Raw genomic sequence first — 13,541 nt, 5'->3', positions numbered from 1 at the left:
AATGCTCCTAGCATTTTGTTAATCTTAAGTAAACTGACAATGACCATAAAAACACAGGTTAGAGAAGCATATGAAGAAAGAGAGAGAGAGAAAGACATCCTAGAAATTCATGAGGAAAATTCATTGTTTGAGCCATTGTTTGCACAATCTATGTCTATTTCTAATTCTAATTTGATTGACTAACTCACTCTCTTACTTACACACTCATCAACTAAAACCCTATTTCCCTTTAGCTAAATAGCTGAAATGCTGGAGGATGGTACATTTAAGCCAGTAGGTATTCACTATGAAAGTACATATCAATATGTCAATATTTAGGGGTTAAACCCTCCACATGCTCAATAGAAAAACTAAAAACCCAAGTTCTCTAAAATGTTTTGACTGATTTGATTGACATTTGGTGATGTTATAGAAAAAATAAAGTTAGCCGACATGTGCTTTTTATATTTGTTGACATTTGTGCTTAATAATGCTTAATAATAACGTTCCCTGTTTTTCCAAAGTGCTGTCAGTGATCACACGTAAAATTGGACCGTGTTGGTTTATTCAAATAAAGGCTGACTGCAGAGGCAACTCGAAAGGAGAAAAGTTCTGCTAAATTTCAGAAAAGATGTGTTTAGTAAGCTTTTTCCAGGAGCCGTGGCTGTAAACATAGTCAGTTTTGCTCAACTGATCGAGCAAAGAAGGTATATACAACCCCCCAATCATCATATCTGCACCCTTGTGCAACTACTGAAATGGGGACTACAAATCCCATCAGACAGAGTGCTGCTCCAGACTTTTTCATCAGTGCTCACATTAAAGTTTATATAAGAGCAAGTACAAAATCTGTATGTCATCAAAGGTAGCAGCAGCTGTCTTTTCTTTTTTCCTCAACCACTTTAGGATAACAATTTAATTTTCTCACTGCATTACAACATTTACATATCTTGGAGCAGTGTTTCTCAACCTTTATGGCCTTAGACCCACTTTTCCCTTTTCCTTCAGGACATACAGGCAACATTTTGTCGGCAAGAGTTTGTACTTTCTCCTTAAGTCTTTGTGACGTAAATTGACCATAAACTTGTCTTAATAGACTGTCTGGTGCCCTGTCCATGAACAGTTTGTGCCATCTACCTGACAGAGCTTGAACAAGCTCCAGGCCAATATGAACCTGAATAGAAGTGAACAAATTAAGAAACTGGATCAACTGATTTGAAAAGAAAACTTACTTAAAGGTTTAATAATTTTTAAAATGTTAAAGAAAATTACAAGAAAAAGAATACGTTTCTATTTCTTCTTTCATTTCAATTTTTTTAGGAAAGTTTGAACATTCTTATGAGACACTGTTCCCAGGATGTGTGATTTGGAATAGGACAAGAATGCTAGTATTCTGTACACTGGGAATTGACATTGCTGGTTAACGTGTTATAAGCGCAGTATTGTTAAGCTTTTCAGAAATGATTAGATCATAGTAGCTTTGCCCTTTTATAAACTGCAATATTGTTGCAAATAAAGTGTCATCTGTTGACCGTGTAGATTTAAGAAAATTCCCTAAGTGAATTGACATTAGCTATTATTTGTTCATTATTTCCTTCATTTTCAATTCACTAAATGCCCACCTGTTCTGTGTGTGTTTTTATTTGCATTACGTTAATTTCAACAGAGTTTCTATGATGCTTGTTGCCTCACAGCACTTGGAGGTTGTGTTGATTTTTCTGTGAGTAGTCCAGATTTCTTCACACGTCTGAAAAATGTGTCTGCTAATTCAATGGTGATGTTAAACCAGTTGAGTGTGCCCTGTGGTGGACTTGTGCCCCTTCCAAAATTGTTTTTTGTCTGGTGTTCAGTGAATCTGGGATAAGCCTTTTTTATCTCCAACTTGCACAATGTATTACTTATTATAAAATCATGTATTAGTTAATTTATTAAATATGATTACACATTTATAAAGCAGCCTGTAATTCTTTTACAATTTAGTATCAATGGAAGCTATTAACAAGATCATAGTCACATAATTTCTGCTACAAACAAGTCTAAAAACTATTGATTTTGTAGTATTTTTAATTGTATTTTTATATTCATCAAATATCAAAAATATTTCGGACTTTATCATTAAAGTATGTTTGTAATATGTTAATGTAAATGAGGAGTTTTGCTGTACATATTATGATAAATCAAACACCAATTTACATTATTAATCTACAGATTTGCACAAAGTAGTCAAGAACACAGTTTAAAAGCTACTACCTACATCCACATGCAGCCACTTTCATCCCTTCATACGCATTTTTAAGTGTCACTGTTCCAGATTCATCTCGATAAAGTAAAGAAATTGGATCCAGCTTTGTAGGAACACAGCAGACCTTCTGTACTTTCTTGGGGTATTTAATATGTAGCAGACTTTGTATCATCGCATGGTTAGTCGGTGTGACATCATCAGTCATTGGGACGTGGCATATGCCTCTGCATTCAAATGCATCATATTCTTTTGGGGCAATTATCCAAGAATCCCATCCAATGTCCTTGAAGTTAACATGAAGTGGAGTCCTTCTGCAATGATTGTGTGCTATATTACGTTTGGCTCTATTCAATACCTTACTCACATTAGCCATATTCCTTGTTCCATTCTTTCCCCCTTGTAAAAGACGTGTTTCCTCTTTGAAAATCATTTGTTTATTAATCTTTTTCTCTTGCTTTTGACTGTTTGGATCGTTAGAAAATAGTATAATCACAGGCAACTTTTTATTTTTAAAACCTGTGCTGATTTTTAAACATCCAGACTTGAACTGTTCACTGTCCTTTTGTTCAATGTGTACTTGAAGAGTATTAGTTGTCTGGCCAAATTCTACCCATCGCTTAACACCTCCAGTAATTATAAATGATATCCAGGAATTTAAATCCCCATCTATTTCCTTTGAGTTCAGCAGTTGCAATCTGGTTTTATTTCCTTGGTTCTGCATATCATATATTTTAATTGTGTATTTGACTTGGTTTGAACATTCAAAACCCTTGGTAAGCAAAGTATAAAGTCTCAGCTCAGCCACAGTAATTTGTTCATGGTAAGGGACAGAAACATTGAAAAGGAGCAGGTAATGCGCCTTGCTGCCGTTAGCTCCTAATAGTACAGCATCTAGAAAATAAAACAATATGAAATTAGAACAGATGTACAGTAATTTTTGGTTTCTTTTTAAATTTCCAGCATTTTTTATAAAACTTGAACTGCATCAATGCTTTTTTTAATACACACTAATTTGTAAATTAGGAATACTTCTTACATATGTAAAGAGTACATATGATGTGTATGAACATTCCATTGTGCAGTACTTGGTGAGACACAGCAAAAAACAATAAGATTCAGAATCTTACTAATGAATAGTAGCACTTATCCTTTGGACATTAATATATCAATACTCTTTCTTCAGGTATATTTTAGTGTCTATTCATCCCCTTACAAATGAAGATACAGAGTCCTCTGATAACAGACATGCCAGTTTTAGAATTGTTGCACTTTGTAACTTACTTTTTTTTAGTTTTCTTTGTGTTGCCACATTTTAAGCATGAATCTGTTTTTTAATATGTAGAAAAAGGGCGTGCATGTCTAATTAGTAGTCCAGGGTTTTGGAGTACAGTGTATATCATCCCATTCTCTAAAAAGATAATTGAAAGTAGAAAACTGCTATACTTATCTAATGTATTTGACTGGTGTTCTGTTTTAGGAGTATAAATCTAATATGAAAATATTTCTTTGAACTGATTGCTAATTATACTATTCAAAGGGAATTTAAAGAATATATTTATTAAATGGCTGTTACAAAAGTACTCAATTATATTTTTTAAATTAACGCCTTTACTTCTCAATTAGTATATCCGTTTATTTTCAAATCTGTTTCATCCACTTTTGGATCATCAGTCTGGATTCAGGCATAAGCCTTGGACTGAGCCCATTGGTCTACAGCAAGAAACACTTGTGCATAAACTCACAGTCACTCTGTACCTGGGGAAAAACCTATGCAGAGACAGAGAGAACATGCAAACTCAACAAAACCTGGTTGGGACTTGAAAAAAGGACTCTGAAACTATGAAGATGCAGCAGAAGCCAACACATCACCATGCTGCCCTGAATCACTATAGAACATATTACTAATGTATTTATTCATTCAGTAACCAAGCCAGTTATATTCAAGATGCTCTCTGAAAGTGGATCAGTACATTAGTCCTTTACGTTTTAAATACTATAAAGTTATTTTAAATTTTTTTTAGAAAAACATTAATATAAAAATCCATTTTTCTTATATCGGTTATCCTAATTTAAGGATTACAGAGGGCAGAGCCAATGTCAGAAACACCAGAAGCAAGAATCAATCCAATCCATCACACATTTCACTCATGCACATACTGATAACCATTCACACCACATCAGTAATTTTCTGTTTCAAGTATATTAAATTTTCAGGTGTGTCAATAGTTGAAATATTTGAAAGGTGCAAAAAGTTGTAAAAGGTGCAAAAAGTGAAAAAAATAGCAAAAAGTGAAAAAAGTTACTGCAAAAATTCTAAGCTAAAAACTAATGAATGATGTACATTGTCATTTCAACATTGTGTGAATGTACAAAGCAATTTTACAGTTTCATACATAAACAGAAATTTTATAACAATGGATTTTGATTTAAGAAAACATCAAAAAAGCCCTGCAATATATTAATGAAAATCATTGTTCTCTACTGCTTTCTCACACCTTTTGGGAATTTTTTGGCCATGTAATAAAGTAGTGGATGCTATTCTTTTAATCTTGGTAGGTTTGTTGAAGGTGTACTGGGGGAATGTAATGTAATTTAAATTTTACTATTAAGACATATATTAATTAGTATTAACAATTATGAAGTGTGAATCCTAGTTATATAATTTCCAGTGAAAAAATCCTTCAATTCACTAGATGGTGGTCTTTTTTTGATAAATGCCTTCTGAGTGGCACATAATTGTTTTTGAAGTCATTTTTAGTCATCTGGTAAAGGTATTTTTAAAATGTGTAAAAGTCAAATGACTGCAAACACATCTTTTAGATTCTATTCAGTCCATTTTAATTTAAATGTCCATTGTACACTACAAGTCACAAGCAGATAAAGTATTCATTGTGTTTTGTTGTGCATTTGTCATTACAGTAAATGTATGTCAGTACATAGTATTTGTACATTGTATATAGTTCTTGTACTTTATTTTATAATATATTAAAAGAATAAAAAATGAAACAAAAATACTTTTCAAATGTTTTTAAAAACATTGCTTAATCTAAAATTTGAAAGAAAAAAATAACAAACTAATGAAAATTATCAGTGTGCATCTTAATTCAGGATATAAAAAAGGTTTCTGGTGCAGTATATGATCTGTAAGAAATAGAAAATAATACAAGATTCCTTCTTAGTAAACTATACTTGTAAATTATATTTAACTGGAATTTTTTTAATCACTGAATTATCTTTACAAAGAGTAATTCTGAAGAATAACTGTCACTAAAGTCTTATTTAAGATACAGAAATTTTTATTACTGATTTTGTTTTGCTTGTCATATTGTACTCACCTTCTGCTGTGAAGCTTCGGACTGTGTTAAACTGAGGCATTGATGAGCTTGCTGATACAAACTGGTTGTACAGATTGAGCATAAACTGAACAGGATCGATGTTCCCTTGGACTCCAGATGAATTCTTTTGAACTTTAGCTGTTGAATTCCTCAAAAATGTATTCTTTCCAAAAGGAACTTCTAATTCTGAAGCACTGTACAATAAACGAATTCTGTCTTGTATCACTTTACTCTTGACACTAACTGGTTTGCAGCTTATGGAGCCAATGAAGGCTGTATATATGAGGATTAGTATTAAGTAGTTCATTGTTGTTTGCATTGATAAATTGAGGACATATATTATCTCAGTTTTGTACCTTTGAAATTAAAGAAACATTACATAAATATAAAACGCTTGACAGTTGACGTCCTGAATAGCAAAGTGTTTCTACTTTCTGTGTCTCAATCTGTTGCAAACAGCAGCCTCTTGTCAACCAAAATACAGTTTTCCTTATCTTGGACATTGATTCCATGCGTTTGGATTTGTTATCTTGAAAGAGTTGTAGTTAATGAAGATTCTATAAACATTTGACAGACGCATGTGGATTAACAGAGGACATTGTATATTGGGAGGCAGATGCCCTAAAGTACAAGGTCATCAGCTAATTATTTTCCTTCCTATTTCACAGCCACTTTTTGATGTTCAAAGACATGAGCACGTATTTTATTGCTGTATGTTATAGGTTCCCACATGATGTAATAGGATAGGTTATGAAGTAAGCCTAATTAAATTAAGGATGTGTCCGTTTGGTCATGAAATACATGTGTAATTTAAAAAACATATCACTTGTTTAAGTGCTTTGAAAATGTACAGTATGCTACAAGTGTCAGGGAAACCATGCCTGTTTTGTGTAGTCGATTTATCTTAATTAGGGAAGCAATGAAATGGTTCAATTCCTGATAAAAAAATTTTCTGAAAATTAATTTGTGCTTGATTTGGCGTTAGTGTATGTGTGTGCCCATGTTCTAAAGCCACTACTTTTCCTTAAGTTTTGCAGGATGATTTTACCCTTGAGTCTTACATAGAAGAGACATGGTTTTTACTGTACAATATATGCCTTTCTCATTACAAACAAATTAACATGTAACATATAATATTTTAATGCTTACTGGAAAACATTTTATCTATCTTTAAGTTGATGAAGAGGCATTGTTATTGAAAGCTGAAAAGAGTGACTGATATGATTGAGTTAGTATAATGATTTAAGTTGATATATACAGTATATATTGCTTATTTGAGAAGTAATGGAAAAAATAAAGTATATGGACATGGCAGACATATATAAAGTTGCATTCATGCTTATGTTAAGAATGTATTTTTTACATTTTTATTTATTTATCGGCTATTGTCATTTTTAATAAGCATATTTCTCAGTATTTACTCTTATTGTCCTAATTTCTAGACTAAATTATATTCTAGCCTAACTAGGTACTGTAATAGCAGCTGTATCTATCTATCTATCTATCTATCTATCTATCTATCTATCTATCTATCTATCTATCTATCTATCTATCTATCTATCTATCTATCTATCTATCTATCTTTACTGACTTAACTGACTCACTCATCAAAATAAAAAATGCTATTTCCCGTTTAGCTAAAAAAGCTGAAATTTGGCAGGATGGTACATCTAGGGCACTAGGTATTTGCTAAGAAAGGACTTTCTGATATATTAATATTTATGGCTAAACCCCTCACCCATTGAAAAAATAAATACCCCAAAATCTCAAAAATGCTTTGACTGATTTGATTGAAATTTGATGACATTGTAGGAAAAAGAAAATTAGCCAACTTGTTTCTTTAATTTATTGATTTTTGTCATAAAAAATTTTGTAGTGAGTGGGACATTCTAATGCACCACACCCCAATTTTTGCCACAGCGCTGACAGCAACCACACAGAGAGAAGAGAAATGCTGGTGTATGAAAATGAAACCTGTCCGCAGAAGCAAACTGAAAGGAGAAAAGTTTGGCAAAGCTCAAAGAAGACCTATTTAAGTGCTTACCAGGCGCTTTGGCTGTAAGTATAGTCAATTTCATGCAACTGATCCAGTAAGAAAGGTATATATATTACATCCCCAACTTATCAGAAACCTTGTGGCAAATTGTGACATGTGGAATAACAATTTCATCAGCACTCACAAAGTTAAAAAAGAGCATCAACAAAAGCAGCATGTCATCAAAGTAGCAACTGCTGTGTTTTTTTTTTCTTCAACCATATTGGGATAACAATTTTGTTATCTCACAGCATTGCACCATTTATCTTAGAATACAGTAATCCCTCCTCCATCGTGGGGGTTGCGTTCCAGAGCCACCCGCGAAATAAGAAAATCCGCGAAGTAGAAACCATATGTTTATATGGTTATTTTTATATTGACATGCTTGGGTCACAGATTTGCGCAGAAACACAGGAGGTTGTAGAGAGACAGGAACGTTATTCAAACACTGCAAACAAACATTTGTCTCTTTTTCAAAAGTTTAAACTGTGCTCCATGACAAGACAGAGATGACAGTTCTGTCTCACAATTAAAAGAATGCAAACATATCTTCCTCTTCAACGGAGTGCACGTCAGAGAGAGAAAAGCAAACAAATCAATAGGGCTGTTTTAAGTATGCGAAGCACCGCCGGTACAACGCTGTTGAAGGCGGCAGCTCACACCCCCTCCGTCAGGAGCAGGGAGAGAGAGAGAGATAGAGAGAGATAGAGAGAGCCAGAGAAAAACAAAGTCAAAAATCAATACGTGCCCTTTGAGCTTTTAAGTATGCGAAGCACCGTGCAGCATGTCCTTCAGGAAGCAGCTGCACACAGAAGGTAGCAACGTCCCTATCGTCTAGGTGTGCGAACAGCCCCCCTGCTCACACCCCCCTACATCAGCGCAAGAGAGAGAGAGAGAGAAAGTAAGTTGGGTAGCTTCTCAGCCATCTGCCAATAGCGTCCCTTGTATGAAATCAACTGGGCAAACCAACTGAGGAAGCATGTACCAGAAATTAAAAGACCCATTGTCCGCAGAAACCCACGAAGCAGCGAAAAATCTGCGATATATATTTAAATATGCTTACCTATAAAATCCGCGATGGAGTGAAGCCGCGAAAGGCGAAGCGCGATATAGCGAGGGATCACTGTACTTCTTTTCATCTCATTTTAGCTTATGTTTTACATGTTGCATTTATAAAAAACACTTTTCCACTGTTTGTTTTAATCTGAATCCCTTTCTGAGAATTGTGTTGCCAAAACCCTTAACACTAGAATCCCTGAAGCCTATGAAAAAACTCGTAAATCAGGGCCACATTTAATGTTTTAAAGTCTTTTGTTTTGCAATGCGTCGATCAGCACAAGTAGCAAGCAGCCTGCTATCCTATCCCCCCAACATTGCAGCTCACCTCTGGCAAAAAGTTCTCCCAGCTCAAGTCTGTTTATTTGGGTGTGAGGTGCCTGGAGTTGTATAGGAAAAATAATATATCGTTATTTGGAATACATACATTTCATGTGCATTCCATGGGGGTATTTTTCGTACATGGATTACTCGCTTAGCCGGATGTAATTGTTGACGATTTGGCCTGATCCTGGATCTGTCGGTTTTTTGAAACTCTTGCTGGAAGTGTTGTCATAGCAACACATCCAAATCCTCAAACCTGTTCGAAGCAGGTTTGTTCTACATAAACAAGGATTAGTTTACACACGTGATCAGTGACAGTGCGTGGAAGTCATCCAGTCAGGGCTTCGCCGTTCATGAATGAGCGACCAATTGATATTGGTGCGCAAATTATACGAAGAGAATTTCATGTAAAGAGAGTTTTGTGCGATCGGCAAGATCCTTTATTGCCCCCGGAGGAAATTCTGTACGAAAGATACCGCTTTAGCCGAGGGGGAATATTGTACCTCAAAGATTTATTAGCTCCGTATATTCAAAGTCAAACTCGGCGAAGTCGGGCTCTCACAACCACACAGACAGTAGGCATTGCTTTGAGGTTTCTTGCAAGCGGCACTTTTTTATATACTGTAGGCGATGCGGAACATCTGTCGAAAAGTGCAGTTTGCCAGGCAATTCGTAAAGTCTGTTTGGATCTGAAACATTTCCTTCAGGTTTTCATTGTGTTTCCTGGACACCTGCATGTGCAGACAATAAAAGAGGCGTTTCATGCCATTGCGGGTAGGTAATACACAGGCTAAAACACCCACAGTTCCATAAAGAATCCCACAATCAGCCTAACATTCTCATTACCAGGATTTCCAAATGTGATTGGGGCACATGGAACTGATCAGAGTGGAGTTTGATCAAACATTATTTGGAAAATGTACCTCTCCTCCTGATGAATAATCAGACACAGTGTCTTCATCAAATATTTGACCTTCGTTAATATCTCGTTGGTCAGACACAGGTTCAAGGGATATGACATTCCCTGCAACTGACCCAACAAAAAAGAGGGCTATATGGAACATACCTATAGCACACATGGGGGACAAATATGCAATGACCATCCTTTACCTGAAATGAAGTGACCACTGCTTCCTGCCACTGGTTCTGAGGAGGAGCTTCCCCCTGGAATGCCCTCAGAAACAGGGCGATGGGCATTTTGCTGGAGAGCCAACTCTTCTGCAGGGGTTATGTCTGGACCGCATGGACCTCCACCTGTTTTTTGCTTGTCTGCCTCCTTATTAGCTTTAAAATTAATGTTTTTTATATTATATATGATTCTTTATGTCAACAATTCTTTAAATAGTTATATACCAATATTTACCAGTTTGAAGTATATTCTTGTACTTCACTTTAACCTGTTCCCATGTTCTCCTTGTGCTCACGTTTGATCTAGAATTATGACATATTAAATAATAATTAATCTGACACATAGGAAATGAAACGCTGCATTCAGTAAGTACAATGTACACTACTTAGCGTTTAATTTTTTCGGCCACTTTTTGCCAGCCGTCTTTTCTGGTCTGGGCTGCTTTTGCAGTGTTACCCCTTGTGTATATTAAATCTTGAAATTCTTCGTGTCCTTCGAATAAAAGGTCTTGCGCCGCGTGTGTGAAAAAAAATGCGCCCGTTCTTTCGTCATTTTGTTGCAGCCTATCAAAGACTTGCTGATCATGTTTTCTAGACTCAATATATATGGGCTTTTCACTCAGCGCGGGCGCGCGCATTCATCTCGTATGATTAGATCCAGCTACACTAATCTAATACACAGCTGCGTTTGAAAAAACCGACTTATCTGGATGAGTTTCACTGGCATTAACTCATCCAAGATGAGGCACCTGATCTCGGATGGTTTAAGCGACGTACGAAAAATACCCCCCATGTCTGCAGCGATCTGTGTAAGAGTAGGGTGAAAGGAAATGCGAGGCAAGAAATGCTGAACACATACCTAAAGCAGAAACTTTTTCCATGTTATACTAATAATGACGTGAAGTGTATAATGTGTGAAGACTTTAGTCCAAATAGCAAATAAACACATGTGCTTTTATTCAAGAATATAACCAAAGTAAAAAAAAAAAAAATCATTCAATTTACATGTTGCTGTCAATGAGTTAAAAACCCAAGCTCAAATGTCAATTGACAGAAAGCCGATATATATTCTTGGATGGTGCAGAGGTAAGAACTGTCTGTCTTATAACCAAAAGGTTCCGGGTGTTGAGACTGGGCGTTCTACATTTTGAGTTGTGAGCTGCTGTTATTATTACTATAATATAATACAAACATACATTTGATTTGAGTTTGTTACATCCGGTGTAAATTTGGCTACTTGTAAAAGTTAGCGCATTTTTTTATTATTCAATTTTATTCTGTCAGTGCGTTCACGTGGTACAACGAACTTGCCTCTTCCTCTCTGAGTTGATTATGTTTATCTCCATTCTTTTCAAAGATACAATGTCTTGTGACTGCTATCAGACTATCATGCAGCATTTGCGCTTTGACAACAAAGACACCCATGCAGAACGTGTGAAAAATAACAGGTTTGCTGTGATTTCGGACGTGTGATGTTTTGTGTTTTGAATTACAACCCAAGTGCAAAGACTTTTTGAGTCTGTGGTCATAAAATTTATGGAGCCGTTTCTGGACAAAGGCAGAACTGTAACCAAAGATAGCTTCTTCACAGCTCTTTTGCTGACTAATAGCCTGCTGCGCCGCAAGTCAAATCTGCTTCACACTATAAGTAAAATGGGACTTCCACCTACATCTATAGGCTGCAAGGATTCTACTGTTAAAGAGCAATTTTCCTTTCTTTCTTTCTACACCTTCTCCAAAAAACATAAAAAACTCCCAAACCCAAAAACCTACTTTTAGTAAGTTTCTGTATATCAGACTTGCACGCGAAGTGTAATATATTAAACAGGAAATTCAGCAGTTTTACTTATTTACCTATTGTGATGTTATAGTTGACATAATGTTTGAAGTAAGATTGGGGCAGCTTGACAGTGGTGGCATCATGCACTTGGCCAAGCGTGCAGTTCATTTTACTTGAAAAAGCCAACACTGCTGCCCACCTGCTTATTGTCATTAAGATCACAATACCAATCAAAACTAAGCATTAAGCACCTTTTGAAGTTTAAAAAAATGAGGAAATTAAAAAAAAGCAAACAAACAAAAAACATACTTCAAATAAATCTATTCTGTTACAGTCTCTTTCATATAGGTACTACCGTTGTCTGTATGTAGCACATTGAACATAAACCAGCCCAAGTCTCCTAATATTAACCCCTGTTGAAGAAAAAAACACAAATATTGTTTACAGAAAAGTTCATAGTTACATAGTACTTCTGATACATCCAGTTAACCAATGGCTGTAAAACAGAGGCCCATCGACTTGTAAACTTTCTTGAGTGAATCCTGGTAACACACTGGTCTATTTATACAACATTAAAGTAGTTCAGTGAGCTTTGCAATAATAATAGTTAAGTAAAATAAAAAAAAACAAATAAAACTCAAAATGAAATTAAAAAACTGAAGATAACTTATCTATGAAAGATTAAATTAAAACAGTTGGAATGGGAAACAAAATGTACAGCTTCTTCTTCTTTCGGCTGCTCCCGTTAGGGGTTGCCACAGCAGATCATCTTCTTCCATATCTTTCTGTCCTCTGCATCTTGTTCTGTTACACCCATCACCTGCATGTCCTCTCTCACCACATCCATAAACCTTCGCTTAGGCCTTCCTCCTCCCTGGCAGCTCTATCCTTAATAATGATAATTCTTTGCATTTATACAGCACTTTTCTCACTACTCAAAGCGCTCAGCATTTGCAGGTTAACGGCCTTGCTCAAGGGCCCAACAGAGCAGAGTCCCTATTGGCATTTACGGGATTCAAACTGGCAACCTTCTGATTGCCAGTGCAGATCCTTAGCATCCTTTTCCCAATATACGCAGTATCTCTCCTCTGCACATGTCCAAACCAATGCAATCTCGCCTCTCTGACTTTGTCTCCCAACCGTCCAACTTGAGCTGGCCCTCTAATGTACTCATTTCTAATCCTATCCATCCTCGTCACACCCAGTGCAAATCTTAGCATCTTTAACAGTACTGGTGGTGGTCGTTGTTAACCCGGGGCTCGACCGATCCGGTAAGGAAATTTGTATTGTTGTCCGCATATTGATTTGGCAAAATTTTACACCGGATGCCCTTCCTGACATAACCCTTCCCATTTATCCGGGCTTGGGACTGGCACGAAGGGTTACAGCTTATAGTTAATAAATGGTATGAGAGGAGGAAAACAAAAACTCCAGCAGGCTGAATGTTGGAGAGAACCAGTTTTCAAATCCTCCTTTGGGCATACAAGAGAACATAAATGTGTTACCATTAACCAAGATTCTCATGTGGAACTTTCTTTATCTTTCAAGCATCGTTGGTGTCTGCAACATACTCTGGCCACCGAGTACCGTCAAACAAAAGAAAACACACAATAGTACTGATTAGTGGCTAGTTTATAAAACAGCAAATAAAATAGCAATTTA

General features: G+C 35.9%; 1 protein-coding gene across 1 annotated transcript; it reads right to left on the bottom strand.

Moving 5' to 3' along the window:
- Positions 1 to 2,120: 2,120 nt before the first annotated feature.
- Positions 2,121 to 6,604, bottom strand: LOC114647106 (growth/differentiation factor 2-like). The gene is made up of 2 exons (XM_028795635.2): positions 5,557 to 6,604; positions 2,121 to 3,112 (listed from the first exon to the last, which is right to left on the bottom strand). Exons 1-2 carry the CDS (start codon positions 5,873 to 5,875, stop codon positions 2,226 to 2,228), a joined length of 1,206 nt encoding a protein of 401 aa, XP_028651468.2. The 5' UTR covers positions 5,876 to 6,604; the 3' UTR covers positions 2,121 to 2,225.
- Between the last annotated feature and the right edge of the window lie 6,937 nt (positions 6,605 to 13,541).

Source organism: Erpetoichthys calabaricus, chromosome 2, assembly GCF_900747795.2.
Source record: "Erpetoichthys calabaricus chromosome 2, fErpCal1.3, whole genome shotgun sequence".
Lineage (NCBI taxonomy): Eukaryota > Metazoa > Chordata > Cladistia > Polypteriformes > Polypteridae > Erpetoichthys > Erpetoichthys calabaricus.
Note: the sequence above shows the minus strand (reverse complement) of the source record. Positions and strands in the feature narration are given on the sequence as shown.